The sequence below is a fragment of the Salmo salar genome, chromosome ssa03 (genome assembly GCF_905237065.1).
Source record: "Salmo salar chromosome ssa03, Ssal_v3.1, whole genome shotgun sequence".
In the NCBI taxonomy this organism is placed as follows: domain Eukaryota; kingdom Metazoa; phylum Chordata; class Actinopteri; order Salmoniformes; family Salmonidae; genus Salmo; species Salmo salar.
The window spans coordinates 39,147,633-39,163,543 of NC_059444.1; the positions used below are offsets into that span (position 1 = coordinate 39,147,633).

General features: G+C 39.5%; 1 protein-coding gene across 3 annotated transcripts; it reads left to right on the top strand.

Annotated features, from left to right (window-relative positions):
• The first annotated feature begins 396 nt into the window (after window positions 1-396).
• On the top strand, window positions 397-13,151 carry LOC106600442 (GRAM domain-containing protein 2A). Of its 3 annotated transcripts, none has more exons than XM_045714840.1 (13): window positions 397-666; window positions 3,289-3,447; window positions 3,562-3,622; window positions 3,795-3,867; window positions 4,233-4,336; window positions 5,743-5,832; window positions 5,939-6,010; window positions 6,509-6,616; window positions 6,897-6,978; window positions 7,123-7,203; window positions 7,440-7,539; window positions 12,154-12,264; window positions 12,679-13,151. In XM_045714840.1, the coding sequence occupies exons 1-13, from the start codon at window positions 626-628 to the stop codon at window positions 12,698-12,700; spliced, it is 1,104 nt and encodes a 367-aa protein (XP_045570796.1). In that variant the 5' UTR covers window positions 397-625; the 3' UTR covers window positions 12,701-13,151. The 3 variants fall into 3 exon arrangements, with proteins under 3 accessions (XP_045570796.1, XP_014047276.1, XP_014047275.1); XM_014191801.2 differs by having other exon boundaries at window positions 426-666; window positions 6,527-6,616; XM_014191800.2 differs by having other exon boundaries at window positions 427-666; window positions 6,524-6,616.
• Window positions 13,152-15,911: the final 2,760 nt, after the last annotated feature.

Genomic DNA, 15,911 nt, shown 5'->3' on the forward strand with positions numbered 1-15,911 from the left:
GTTCCTCAATATACATTTACCATATTACAATGTAGGCTATGTGTTACAGCACTACTTTTGCTGTCCCCCTCAGGAATTGCTCTTGAGAAAATTTCATGTAATTGTCCCCTCCAAAGTTGATATCAGATTTTCGCCCCTGGTGAGAGTGTGTGTCGTGTACGTGACATATGTGTACATGTGTTTGCATTTGTATTTTGATTCATGCATTATGTGTATGATTTACCCAGAACTAACCTGTGGGTGGGAGTAGGATTGTTACAACACCTGTAGTAACAGTTTCCACAAGCTGCAGAGGTGTGTGCAAGTGGCACGGCAGCAGGCTCGGGCCTCCAAATTTGATTGGTTAAGCTTGAAGAGGATAGGCTGGTAACAGGAGAAGGATGGTAACAGGAGAAGGCTGTCTCTGCCTCTAGCCATCTATCAGCTGCTTCTCTCTGTGGGCTAAAGCCAGGTAGGAAACTAGAGAGACAGGATGGGCGTATACTGCAGCACATTGGTGGCTATGTGAGAGAGTCGGTTTACACCGACACCGTCAGTGAAGTACAGAAGGGTGGAGTGGAGAGGAGCTGAGTGGGAGTGTGAGTGTGCGTGGGGGAGTGTGTGAGACATTTAACCACTCCAAACCATGAACATGAAGCACCGGAGGTTCTCCCTTGACAGCTCAGTGTGAGTATCAACCAATCAAACTTTTTTAAATAAGTGACTTATTATTATGCATTGTTTCTGTACAGTTACTGACAGGCTCAGTAAAACTCCAGCTGTAGAGACCGTCTCCAATGTTTATGTTTACATTAGTAAGTTGGAATGTTCCTTAACTTAATCTTATTGGATTTTCTAAAAGGATATTACAGTATTGAATACTGTACAGTCCTCAAACATACAGTAGTACATACCACATAGATTAGAACACACCCATATGGGGTTTGGGCCATTCCGCTTGTATTTATTGCTGTTTCAAAAGTGGGTTAGTCTGAATGGAGGATTCACCTGAGTGGAGAAAGAGAAAGTGAAAGAGAAAGAGAGGGAAGGAAGGAAGGGAACTTGTTTGTTGCTATAATTTGGACTCAGGGGTGGACGTAACATAGTAAACGAAAAGCCAGGACACTCAAATTAGTATGATATGTTAAGTTTGGTATGTAACGTATACATTTTTGGATGTCCATCATCCATTTTGTATGATTTGTTACAAATTACAATTTGTATGATATGTTTGTTATGATTTTCAATTTGTTTAATATGTTATGAATTTGCAACACGTATGATATGTTAAGAATTCCAATTTGTTGTTGTAACATTAGCTAGGTGGCTCACACTAACGTTAGCTAGGTGGCTAACGTTAGCTAGAAAAATGGCAGGAGTTAAGGTTAGGATTGAGGTTAAGGTTAGGGTTAGGGTCAGGTGTTATCTTAAAGGGTTAAGGTTAGGGGAATGGTTAGCTAACATGCTAAGTAGTTGCAAAGTAGCTAAAAAGTAGTAAGTAGTTGCAAAGTTGCTTATTAGCTAAAATGCTCAAGTTGTCCGTGATGAGATTTAAACAAGCTAAACGTTTGCATTATATGCAAAACCATCCACCCCGACCAACCACCCTCCTTTCGTTTTTGACTTAATAAATCCCTTTCCTGCAGTGAAATGACCTAGTGGCCTCCTGGGTGGAATGTTATTAATATTTGTAATAAACATTATTTCAAAAACCTGCTGAAAATCTGGAGTTTTTATGTCAAACGGTTTTGTTATATTTCAGTCTTCTGTGATGTATATAAAGTGTAATATTGGGATGCAAACTCATAATATAATACCTTTCAAATCTATAGCTGACATGTTACAGGTGACTTATTTTTTTTAAGACCATAACCATGTGTGTGAGATGTGTACTTTTGTTTCAAAGTAGATTTGTTTAAGACTACCAAGGAACACTTTGTGTGACCCTGATTTAGCCCACTGCAGTAAAATTAAGAAACCTTCTAATGTAACCATACCAAATGTAACATATCATACTAATTTCAATGTCCTGGATTTTCGTTTACTATGTTACATCTGTTCTATGAGACCAGGCTGTTTTGTTGACGTTCCACCAAAATGCGTTGCAGCCATACCCTTCAGGGCCTTTGTCTTTATTTATTAGTAATTTTTTAAGATTAGGTTAAAATTAACAACTTTCTATTTATTTTATGAGATACAAACAGGTTGTTTTGCATTATATCTTATTGCTTTGTTTGTTGTAGTTTTAATATAATCTTTATTTTATATATATATATATATAGCGTAAGCATATATTTTCAATCAATAATTAATCAAATTCATGACTTGACAATATATTTTTGACAAACCTAATAAAATGCACACATTTCAAACAAATATTTACATTTGTTGGTCCTTGTCCAGACTCAGAAATGACAGGCTGGTCTAGTCGGGAGGAGGTGAAGCCGCTTTCTGTAGTGGATATATATGTACATACTCAATGCTTTTTTGAATAAAGATTGTTTTGAGGACTCTTTAATTCTGTGATGATTTAGTGCTTTTTATTTGCACATTCACATTGAAGTTTGACTTTTCGAGCTGTAAATGTAGTAGCTTTTGTTGCTATTAGGCCGATGTTGTCTGTAAGGAGTGGCACAATAGTTAATGTATAGTGATGGAACAGGATTAACAAAGATAAATATATATTCCATTTCCATTGTTTGCTTTCTCCCAGCCTCAGGTGGGGGAACTTAAACATCGTATAACACACACTTTGCATGTGACATGTTTTGATCATTTAAAATGCAAATCATAGCAAATCTTCCTTTGACCTGGATGCCACATATGTTTTAGACAACTCAGTTAACCGTTAAGGTGTTGTTGACTATCTTATCGACTACAAGCTAGAACTGCTCTGCCAACCGTTGAACTCTTCTTTATGGTTGTCTGATGGTATCAAGTAGATGATGTGAATGTAAATAATGGGTGGCAGGTAGCCTATTGGTTAAGAGCATTGGGCCAGTAACCACAATGTTGCTGGTTCGAATGCCCGAGTCAAGTAGGTGAACAATCTGTCAATGTGCCCTTGAGCGAGGCACTTAACCCTAATTGCTTCTGTATTAATTAATTGTTAGAGCAGCTTTCACCAGAAGACAAAACTATGCCCATGGGTAGGTGAATTTAAATTCAAACCACAACTTTATGTTAATTACAAAGTAAGACCTATACTGTAGGTAAATATGCAAATAGGTAAGAATGACCTCTAAACAGAAAGTGTTTACAGACCCAGGTGGCGACACTCTGTGACCGTTTAGTGTCCTGTTCCTCCAGGTCCCTGGAGGATGGTGATGGAGGTAGTCTGCTGGACCAGAGGAGAGGCAGCCGCAGTAGGCCTAAGAAGAGTGGAGAGAGGAAACGCCACAGTCTAGAGGAGGCACAGCTGGAAATACAGGAGCTGGGATGCAGCCTGAACAGGAGCAACTCACTCAGGTCAGAGGTTACTTATGAAAGGAAGTACAATGACTAGAGTAGGACTTGGACTGGGGGAAACAAAACCCTCAAAGTCCGTATGTGCGTGTGTAATTGTGATCTCCCTATCCACAGGTCACAGACCATAGAGGAGGAGAGCTTCCATCGGCCTGATGGCGTCATCATCACCAAACATGTAAGCACATTTAAATGTAGAGTACAACACCCTGCAGGTACTATGGCTCCATCTCCACTACATGTTTGGGTTCTTGGATCTGGCTCGGAAATATGTCCTGATTGAATGATTGATACATTCATGAATTGGTTGATTGATTGATTAATTCGATCATTTCCTCTGTCTCTTGTAGAGCTTTGTGAAATACAACAAAGCCTTTCACAAACTCTTCAAAGACATTCCTGCAGAGGAGAAACTAACCCATGGTGAGTTGATATCAGTACATGGGGAGTGTGTAAGTTATTTATGATTTTGTCGTTGTCCATTGATTGTTTGTCCGGGCTGCGTGTGGATTCATGTCTTGCATGTTTGCTTATGGAGTCGACATAATAATGAATGCATTGGGACATTCAATATAATTCATTCCACAACCTGTGCATTGTGCTCCTTGCTAACAACTAATTACATTAAAATACTTATTCACTCACTTTTTCACAATATGTTAACATGTGCCCTCAGCTGCTTAGGACGGCATACAGAACATCACACTGTATTCTGGGAAAAGGGATGTTTTATTCAGAAACTCTCTGTGTCTCTCTCATTTGGCACTGTTCTCTGCTTGTGTTTTCAGCATTCACTTGTGCCCTGCAGAAGGAAGTGCTGTATCATGGGAAGCTATTTGTGTCTGTCAACTATGTGTGTTTCTACTCCTCCGTACTCCTCAAAGACACCAAGGTAAGAGGCTCAAATATAGTAGAGTAGAGTAGATAACGCCAAGTTCGCCAACATACAGTGCCCTCCATAATTATTGGGACAGTGAATCATTTTTTCTTCTTTTGGCTCTATACTCTATACTCTATACTCTATATTCTATACTCCAAACAATGACTATGAGGTTACATTGCAGACTGTCAGCTTTAATTTGAGGATATTTTCATCCATATCGGGTTAACCGTTTAGAAATTACAGTACTTTTTGTACATACATAGTGCCTCCATTTTAAGGGAACAACAGTATTAGTCAATCACCACATTCCGGAGACACCTGATGGTATCTTTAAGGAATACCTAGGATAGGATAAAGTAATCCTTCTAACCCCCCCCCCCCCTTAAAAGATTTAGATGCACTATTGTAAAGTGGTTGTTCCACTGGATATCATAAGGTGAATGCACCAATTTGTAAGTCGCTCTGGATAAGAGCATCTGCTAAATGACTTAAATGTAATGTAATGTATTAGGACAAATTCACTTTTATGTGTATTAAAGTAGTAAAAAGTTAAGTATTTGGTCCCATATGCATAGTACACAATGACAACATCAGGCTTGTGACTCTACAAATTTGTTGATGAGTGAGAAAGTTACAGACCCACAAATATCATACCCCCCTCCAAAAAATGCTAACTTCCCTTATTTGTAATGGTATGTCTTAGTGGTATGTTATTTTGGCATCTGTAACTTTGTTTCACAATTGAATTCAGGATTATTCGTGATCAATGCAGTTACTTTGAAGTGTTTAGAAACATATTCTATTCTTATTTAAGATTTTAAAAAGTCACTCCAAAATGACACAATACATTATTTCATATTCATTTCTGTTGGGCACAGAATTATCTGAAACACAACTAAAACAAAGAGCAAATGCTTCCAACAAAAATGGATGAGAATACCCTAAAATTAAAGGTGATAGTCTGCACTTTAACATCATAGTCATTGTTTGATTTCAAATCTAGACTTTTGGAATATAGAGCCAAAAGAAGAGAAAATGCATCACTGTTCCAATAATTAGGAGGGCACTGTAAGTAGAAGTAGATGTACAGTTGTGGTCTGTGTTATGTGTGAAGTTGATGTGGTACCTGTTTCTTTCTGTGTCATGTGTGAAGTTGATGTTGTACCTGTTTCTTTCTGTGTCACGTGTGAAGTTGATGTGGTACCTGTTTCTTTCTGTGTTACGTGTGAAGTTGATGTGGTACCTGTTTCTTTCTGTGTTACGTGTGAAGTTGATGTTGTACCTGTTTCTTTCTGTGTTATGTGTGAAGTTGATGTGGTACCTGTTTCTTTCTGTGTCATGTGTGAAGTTGATGTTGTACCTGTTTCTTTCTGTGTTACGTGTGAAGTTGATGTTGTACCTGTTTCTTGTTGTAGGTGGTGGTTCACGTGTCCAGCATTAAGGAAGTGAAAAAGCAGAACTCAGCCTTGTCTATGCTCTCCATCCACACTACGGATGGAGACAAGGTCGGAAACAAACCCACAGTGGCCTTGTTAGTCTTTGTTTGAGTGCATGTGTCTTTGCATGTGGGTTGTTGTGTAGTCCCTCATTCTGTTTTGTCTACGTTTTCAGTATTTGTTGGTGTCTTTGCGGAACCGGCAAGTGTGTTACAAAATCCTGCAGTCTGTGTGTACACAAGCACAGGTATACCCACATGACCTCTGACCTCTCTCTCTCTCTCTCTCTCTCTCTCTCTCTCTCTCTCTCTCTCGCTCTCTCTCTCTCTCTCTCGCTCTCTCTCTCTCTCGCTCTCTCTCTCTCTCTCTCTCTCTCTCTCTCGCTCTCTCTCTCTCTCGCTCTCTCTCTCTCTCTCTCTCGCTCTCTCTCTCGCTCTCTCGCTCTCTCACTCCCTCTCTCGCTTCTCTCTCTCTCTCTCTCTCTCTCTCTCTCTCTCTCTCTCTCTCTCTCTCACTCTCTCTCTTGCTCTCTCTCTCTCACTCCCTCTCTCGCTCTCTCTCTCTCTCTCTCTCTCTCTCTCTCCCTCACTCTCTCTCTTCCTCTTGCTATATAACTCTCTCCCGTCTTTCTCTCTCCGTCTTATTCACCCCATTTCTATCTATCATCTGCAATTATCCTCTACTTTCTTTGTTCTCTGTTTTCACCAAAGACAAATATTCTTTGACACACTGCATTGTGTGTCAGACTGTGTTCACACAGCAGCAGGGGGAGCAGGGGGAGAATGGTAACAGCAGTTCCCACGCCTCCCCAGGAGAGAACGGTGTTGACGACGTGAATCAGGACATAGACACGGTAAGACCCCACCATGTCCCACCATGTACTGCCCAGTTCTACTTTGACTGGTTATGACAAATGTCTGTCCTTTGTTGACACACCTACCTCTGGTTCCTCGTGGTTGATCTGCACTGTGCACTTTGTGACGTCAAAGAATTCACTGTCACTTTCCAGAACTCACTTCCAATTTGATTTTGTGTGGAAGGAATTAAGACACCACTAAGATAAATCATGGGCTTGTCATGATCAGACACACAAGCATACTTTCCTTTTCATTTTAACCCTTCCCTGCCCACAGATATCCAGCCACTCTAGCCTGGAGGACAGTATGGAGCAGAGCCTTCCTAAAGAGACCGTCTACTCTGACCTGCCCAGCAGAGGTTAGAAAGACTGTATTAGGATGTTTCCGGAAGAGACAGGAGAAAGAAAGGAGGGAAAATAGGAATAACAGAGGACATAAAAGAGAATATTATGTTATGTTGTAATAGAACAATGATTAATAAATGCATGTTCATCTTCCTCAGGGAGGGACAGCTACACTCCTAGAAGCAGCATCAGCAAAGACCAGGACGATCAGTTCACATTCACAGAGGAGGAAGACTCAGGTAGTTAAACACACACTGAAGCACACACAGACACACTGACAACCACAAACGCACACCCCCACATACGTGCAACCACACACACGTGCACATATACCACACACACACACACACACACACACTTAAATGCTGTTTGAATAATCAATCAAATGTATTTATAAAGCCCTTGTACAGAAACCCAGCCTAAAACCCCAAACAGCAAGCAATCCATTTAATCCATTTTTTCTTCTCTGGATCAGCTAACTCGTGTTTTTGGAGAGTCACTGAAAGGATTAAATCCCTCCTCCTCATCAGAGAGATGAGCAACCTCAACATCCTCCTCTCCATCTATCTGTTTCTGTGAGTACCATCCACCTCTCTGTCTTTCTCTCTGCCGTCTCTCTACCTCTCTATCCTCTCAATGTCTAGACCTAGATGCTGAAGCCCTTCCCTCACCTCTTATCTTATCCACACACTGCCACGAGGGCTGATGGGCGGCCAGCTCTAGAAAGAGTCTTGGTGGTTCCAAACTTCTTCCATTGAAGAATGATGGAGGCCAATGTGTTTTTGGGGACTTTCAATGCTACAGAAATGTTTTGGTACCATTCCCCAGATTTGTGCAATGACACAATCCTGTCTCTGAGCTCTACAGACAATTTCTTTGACGTCATGGCTTGGTATTTGCTCTGACATGCATTGTCAACTGTGGGACCTTGTATAGACAGCAGTGTGCCTTTCAAAATCATGTCCAATCAATTGAATTTACCGCAGGTGGACTCCAATCATGTTGTAGAAACATCTCAAGGATAATCAATTGAAACAGGATGCACCTGAGCTCAATTTCAAGTTTTATAGCAAAGGGTCTGAATACTTATGTAAATAAGGTGTTTCTGTTTTAATTTTTTTTCAAATTTGCAAAACTTTCTAATAACCTGTTTTTGCTTTGTCATTATGGGGTGTCGATTGAGAAGAAATGGTTTAATTTAATCTATTTTATAATAAGGCTGTAACGTAACAAAATGTGGAAAAAGGGAAGGGGTCTGAATACTTTCTGAATGCACTGTATAGCCTCGTTATTGTTATTTTATTGTGTCATTCTTATTTGTTTTACTTTAGTTTAATTAGTAAATATTTTGTTAGGTCTTAATTTTCTTAAAACTGCATTGTTGGCTAAGGGCTTGTAAGTAAGCTTTTCACGTTAATGTGTTTTATTCGGTGCATGTGACAAATACAGTTGTATTTAATTAAATGTATCTAGCGCTCTCATGAGTGCTTTGTTCTGACCTTGTCCATTTTCAGATGTGCGTCTACACATGATTTTCAAATGTGTCTCTCATCTATCCATCGTGTACCCATTGTGATCAGATTTCCTGGTCCCTTTGGCTATATAATCACCTTTTCAAGGAAATGCAGGCGTCTGCCTAACAGTCTGTCTGTCTAGGTATGTTGTCTTTCTGGATTGGTTAGGAGCCATCTGATGTTTATATGAGGTTAATTCCTGGAGAGATGGGTAGATACAGTACCTTCAGAATGTATTCACACCCCTTGACTCTTTCCACATTTTGTTGTGTTTCAGCCTGAATTTACAATGGATTAAATTGCAATACCCCATAATGTCAAAGTGGAATTATGTTTTTCACATTTTTTACTAATTAATAAAAAATGTAAAGCTGAAATGTCTTGAGTCATTAAGTATTCAACCCCTTTGTTATGACAAGCCTAAATAAGTTCAGGAGTAAAAATGTGCTCACCAAGTCACATAATAAGTTGCATCGACTCACTCTGTGTGCAATAACATGATTTATGAATGACTACCTCATCTCTGTACCCAACACATGCAATTATCTGTAAGGTTCCTTAGGTCGAGCAGTGAATTTCAAACACAGATTCAACCACAAAGACCAGGGAGCTTTTCCAATGCCACACAAATAAGGGCACCTATTGGTAAGTGGGTAAAAAAAGCAGACATTAAATATCCCTTTGAGCATGGTGAAGTTATTACACTGAACAAAAATATAAACACAACATGTAAAGTGTTGGTCCCATGTTTCATGAGCTGAAATACATTTTCCATATGCACAAAAAGCTTATTTCTCTAAAATGTTGTGCACACTTTTATTTACATCCCTGTTAGTGAGCATTTCTCCTTTGCCAAGATAATCCATCCAACTGACAAGTGTGGCATATCTAAAGCTGAATTAAACAGCATGATCATTACACAGGTGCACCTTGTGCTGGGGACAATAAAAGGCCACTCTAAAATGTGCAGTTTTGTCACACAACACAACGTCATAGATGTCTCAAGTTGAGGGAGCATGCAATTGGCATGCTGACTGCAGGAATGTCCACCAGAGCTGTTGCCAGAGAATTTAATGTAAAGTTCTCTACCATAAGCCGCCTCCAACGTCGTTTTAGAGAATCTAGCAATACGTCCAACTGGCCTCACAACCGCAGACCACGTGTATGGCGTCATGTGGCGAGCGGTTGTCAACAGAGTGCCCCATGGTGGCGGTGGGGTTATGGTGTGGGCAGGCATAAGCTACAGACAATGAACACAATTGCATTGTATCGATGGCAATTTGAATGCACAAAAATACTGTGACCAAATCCTGAGGCCCATTGTGAGGTGCATGTTTTTTAAGGTGTCTGTGACCAACAGATGCATATCTATATTCCCACTCATGTGGAATCCATAGATTAGGGCCTAATGCATTTATTTCAATTGACTGATTTCCTAACATGAACTGTAACTCAGTCAAATTAATGAAATTGTTGCATGTTACATTTATATTTTTGTTCAGTATAATTACACTTTGGATGGTGTATCAATAAACCCAGTCAAAAATACAGGCGTCCTTCCTAACTCAGTTGCCGGAGAGGAAGGAAACCATTCAGGAATTTCACCATGAGGCCAATGGTAACTTTGAAACAGTTACAGAGTTTAATAGCTGTGATAGGAGAAAAATTAGGATGGATTAACAACATTGTAGTTACTCCACAATACTAACCTAAATGGAAACCTGTACAGAGTGTAAAAAATATTACAAAACATGCATCCTGTTTGCAACAAGGCACTAAAGTAATACTGCAAAGAATGTGGCAAAACAATTAACTTTAAGTCCTGAATACAACGTGTTATGTTTGGGGCAAATCCAAAACAACACATTACTGAGTACCACTCTCCATATTTTCAGAAACAGAATGGAGCTAAGGCAAAATCCTAAAGGAAAACCTGCTTCAAACTGCTTTCCAACAGACACTGGGAGATTAATTCATCTTTAAGCTCCCGAGTGGCGCAGCGGTCTAAGGCACTGCATCTCAGTTCTAGAGGCGTCACTACAGACCTTGGTTTGATCCTGTGCTGTATCACAACCGACCATGATCAGGAATCCCATAGGGTGGCGCACAATTTGCCCAGCGTCATCTGGGTTAGGGTAGGCCTTCATTGTAAATAAGAATTTGTTCTTAACTAACTTGCTCAGTTAAATATAGGTTAAATAAAAAACGTAAAAGACAAGGACAAATCTAAACTGGAGTTGCTTACCAAGAAGACAGTGAATGTTCCTGAGTGGCTGAGTTACTGTTTTGAATTAAATCTACCTGAAAATCTATGGCAAGGCCTGAAAATGATTGTCTAGCAATGATCAACAGCCAATTTGACAGAGCTTAAAATCCAGGTGTGGAAAGCTCTTAGAGACATACCCAGAAAGACTCTCAGCTGTAATTGCTGCCAAATGTGCTTCTACAAAATATTGACTCAGGGGTGTGAATACTTATTTAAATTAGATATTTCTGTATTATATTTTCAATAAATTTGCTAACATTTCTAAAAACATGTTTTCACTTTGTCATTATGGGGTATTCTGTGTAGATGGGTGAGAAAAACAAATATTTAATCAATTTTGAATTCAGGCTGTAACACAACAAAATGTGGAATAAGTCAAGGGGTATGAATAGGAAGGCATTGTTGATGTATCTGGTTTTCGAAGCACAATATGTTCTCCAGATGGTCACACTGTATGTATGGTGAACTTATTTCATACTGTATGTGCTGTGAACTTCTTTCATACTGCATGTACTGTGAACTTCTTACATACTGCATGTACTGTGAACTTCTTTCATACTGTATGTACTGTGAACTTCTTTCATACTGTATGTACTGTGAACTTAATTCATACTGTATGTACTCTGAACTTCTTTCATACTGTATGTACTGTGAACTTTATTCATACTGTATGTACTCTGAACTTATTTCATACTGTATGTACTGTAAACAAAATAACGGGCTCCCCTTTAGAGTCTGGTTCCTCTCACGGTTTCTTCATCTTTTTATTTTATCCAACCTCCAAGGCCTATAGTAGATAGGTTTTCCTTGCAATTGTCTCCTTTGGCTTCTCTTTCATTAGTTGCCTGTGAACTGTGGAGGATACATGTAATTGTGTGTTTGTGCTCTGACAATACTTTCTATTTTCCCCTCAGGGGATTAATCAATTCATATTGAATTACACCTAATGCTGATAGATTTATGTAGACTGTGTTAGATTTTATATCACACACATCACTGTAGAGAGAGATTACCTTTCATGTGCGATAAAACAGTATTCAACAATATAAACAATAAAGATTAGGGAGGAAACACTTCCTTAGTTATTGTGCTTTATGTGTACAGTACATAGAGTACATATCCCTTGGCATAACATAGTGTTATCCCCACACTCCTAGGCTTTTAACTAGTGGAACTTGACAGGTATGGATTGCCCATGAAGTAAAAACCGAGGTGATGGCAAGCAAGCAATCAGGAAATACTGTATCTTATCCACCAACGTGTGTGTGTGTGTGTGTGTGTGTGTGTGTGTGTGTGTGTGTGTGTGTGTGTGTGTGTGTGTGTGTGTGTGTGTGTGTGTGTGTGTGTGTGTGTGTGTGTGTGTGTGTGTGTGTGTGCGTGTGCGTGTGCGTGTGTGCGTGTGTGTGTAGGGTGGTGTTTCTACTGCTGTCGTCAGGGTACATCGGCCTGCGGATCTTAGCGCTGGAGGAGCAGCTGAGTTCCCTAGGGGCCCTGCCTGAGTTCTCCATACACCACAGAGAGTGAGCAAACACACACTCACCATGGGGTAGTTTTCCACAGATTACTGTTCCCTGATGTGATACTATCAAGCACCATAAAAGAACTCCAAACTTTTACATGAAAAAAGGAAGCCACTTCTCAAATGAAAAACCATTCAACTATTTATGGTGAAGCATGCACGCATGAGGATAAGGCAAGCTAGCTCAAACTGGTTGTGTAGACAGAGTGTTCCCAGACATCAATGCTACAGTACATCAGCAGCAAGAATCTCAGGAGATTAGAAGATAAACGGCCCTGGTGGAATGCCACTTGTTTTTCCAGAAGTCACTCCACTATTATTATACATAACCCTAACTACAGGAACACCCCTTGTGTGAATTTGAGTCTTCACTTTACTAATATGTGTCCTCTTACTGCTCCTTCCTCATTCACAGATACAGGTACAAGGAAACGTAGTCTGAAGAAACATACAGCAGGAAGAATAAAGAGTGTTTGTCCAAAGCCACAGTACAACAAACTACGCAGATCCACTTACTGTATAAAGGGTCTCAATTTCACGTCGTCTTGTGACTCGTGAGATGGACCATTGTTAATATATTCAGTATTTATTTGTGGATCCTCCCGATCTGTTGAGGAGACAGATCACTTAGAATCTACGACTCTAGCGCCCCCTAGTGGTGTTTCTCGGAAATGTGGAAAATATTGACTTCACACAAAGCAACATGCCTTTTTATCTTTTTCTTGGTAGTCTATATTTCGTAGAATTTGATTTCAGGCCGTCGCAGTCCACTCCTAAAATAAATTGTCTTCCTGCTTTATTTGTTTGTCTCAGCTCAACTGTCTTGCTTATTGTCTTGCTGTAAATTGTGTTATTTTTTTAAGTAATTAAAGTCAGCAATTACTTTAATCTCAAATTTGCTTGCAAATTCATTTTAGAGAACTTGTCTAACTGTCAGTGGCACAAACAGGCCAGCAGGGGGCATATTCTCCTCAAAAACAAATAAAACCTATTGTACACAATTATTAGTGTAGTATACTTCCAATCTATAAAATCATGTATTTGAAAAGAGGCTGCTTGTAAACATTCAAAGTATATGTTTTCTTCTTAATACCGTTCTTGAATGTCACCCTATAAACTAAAATGGATTGATCACTGGCATAAAGTAGTTTCTCTGGACCCCTGCAAGGTCGGAGTTCCGCCCCGCCCCTCCCCTCCCTAAAATAAAATAGAATGCGTCAGCCAGACAGCCACTCACAAAGTATAGACTACTAATTGCTGTCCATGGTGCTGAAATTTCAACATTTCTATGCAGCTGCCTATCGAATCGATTCTACGCTTTCTGAGGTGCCAGGGCATGTTGCCTAGAGCTTTGCTTTAGCTAATGGATAAATTATTATTGTTAGTCTTATTTGGTCATCATTCTCTCATACAAAGCCTAAACATTTCATGAAGCTATAGCCTCCTACATGGTGTCTGTTGGCTGGAGGCAATGTCTCTGTTGGCTGGAGGCAATGTCTCTGTTGGCTGGAGGCAATGTCTCTGTTGGCGGCTATAATGTAATTACTTATTCTATAATTAAAGTTGGAAATTCAAACATTGCAGATTGTAAAATTGATTTCCGATGCAACAGCATACTAATCAGTTACCAATATATTTTTTAAATATACAACTGTCCTGTATAGCCTAACTGAACATGCCTGACATGAATTGTCCTTGCGCTCTCTTCCGGCTTGGATAGAAAGTTGTGCAAAACCAGTCTATTACCCCTTAAGAATCATACCTTTTTTTTCAATTTTCGCCTAAAATGACATACAGTACCCAAATCTAACTACCTGTAGCTCAGGACCTGAAGCAAAGACATGCACATTCTTGATACCATTTGAACACTTTGAAGTTTGTGGAAATGTGAAATTAATGTAGGAGAATATAACACATTAGATCTGGTAAAAGATAATACAAACAAAAACATCATCTTTGAAATGCAAGAGAAAGGCCCAAATGAATTATTGCAGTTTAGGCACAATTTAGATTTTGGCCACTAGATGGCAGCAGTGTGTGTGCAAAGATTCAGATTGATCCAGTGAAGCATGGCAATACTGGACAATATTTTGTATCAAGTCTACCAAAATGTGACGAATTTGTCAATTGATTTCAAGTACATTACTGTAGGGAACATACAAAAATCATATGGTAATACAAAATTTAAGTTTACACACTCTCAGGAATGTCATACATGATGGATCATTAGCTTATAAACTAACTTTCACACATCTAGATGGCCGGGTGGGGTGGGTGTGGAGCCAGAGACAGCAGGGGTTCAAACTGTAGAACCCAGTTCCTACATTTGAATATAAAATGTATTTTATCCAACAAAACTATACTACATTTTATCTTTGGGACCCTCAGAATGACAAATCAGAGCAAGATTAATGAATCTAAGTACATTATTTACCTTTAGAGGTGAATGTATCAAACCAGTTGCTGTGATAAAAGTTTTTTGTTCTTGTGCACTCTCAAACCATTGCATGGTATTTTTTGACTGTAATAGTTACTGTAAATTGGACAGTGCAGTTAGATTAACAAGAATTTAAGCTTTCTGCCCATATATACGACATGTCTATGTCCTGGAAAGTTTGCTGTTACTTACAACTGTCACGCTAATCACATTAGCGCACGTTAGCTCAACCGTCCCAGTATAAGGACACCCATCATGTAGTGGTTAATGCCAACTAATACAGACCTAATACAGGACAATGACCCAAAACACACCTCCAGGCTGTGTAAGGGCTATTTTACCAAGAAGGAGAGTGATGGAGTGCTGCATCACATGACCTGGCCTCCACAATCCCCTGACCTCAACCAAATTGAGATGGTTTGGGATGAGTTGGACCGCAGAGTGAAGGAAAAGCAGCTAACAAGGGAATTGTCTGCTTATATGCCCTCTTTATTTATCCTACGGTTCTGACTTGGTGTACTGGGAGAATACTGTAAGAACAGCCCATGTTCTGAATTCTGTCGCTGTACATTTCAAAAGTGCTGAACAAATAGTTATATTGATTACGTCCGTCCTAGCTCGCTCGTTGTCTTAATCGAAATTACAGATTGCCCCTTATGCCATAGTTTGTACATCTCAAACGCCAGTAGAAAGCGCATTTGTTTAAGCAAGTCAGCCACATCAGCTATGTTTTTTAAAAATGAACTGTTTCAGTTATAGTGTCACCGTTATAGTGCAATTATGTATAGTTTAGTGTTGTGTTGTGTAGTGGCTTTGCTGGCATGCATCTAAAAAAATTGTTGGGAGTTTTTCCCATCAAGATTTACAATAAAGTGGTGATCCTAACTGACCTAACATAATTTTTACTAGGATTAAATGTCAGGTATTGTGAAAAACTGGGTTTAAATGTGTTTGGCTAAGGTGTATGTAACCCTCCGACTTCAACTGTATATATAACTAGGAATAAAGTGACCAGGTAACAGGATAGATAATAAACAGTAACAGAAGTGTATGTGATGAGTCAAAAAAGTCGGTGCTAAAAGGGTCAATGCTGATAGTTAAAGAGTTATCCAAACAGCTACCCGCACTAACTATTTAGCAGACGTATGGCTTGGGGGTAGAATCTGTTCAGGGTCCTGTTGGTTCCACACTTAGCAGAGAGAACAGTCTAT

Coding starts and splice junctions, on each gene's coding strand:
- LOC106600442 (XM_045714840.1), top strand. CDS start 626: ATGAACATGAAGCACCGGAGGTTCTCCCTTGACAGCTCAGT. Junction 667..3,288: donor TTCTCCCTTGACAGCTCAGT/GTGAGTATCAAC, acceptor CTGTTCCTCCAG/GTCCCTGGAGGATGGTGATG. Junction 7,204..7,439: donor CACAGAGGAGGAAGACTCAG/GTAGTTAAACAC, acceptor TCTCTGGATCAG/CTAACTCGTGTTTTTGGAGA.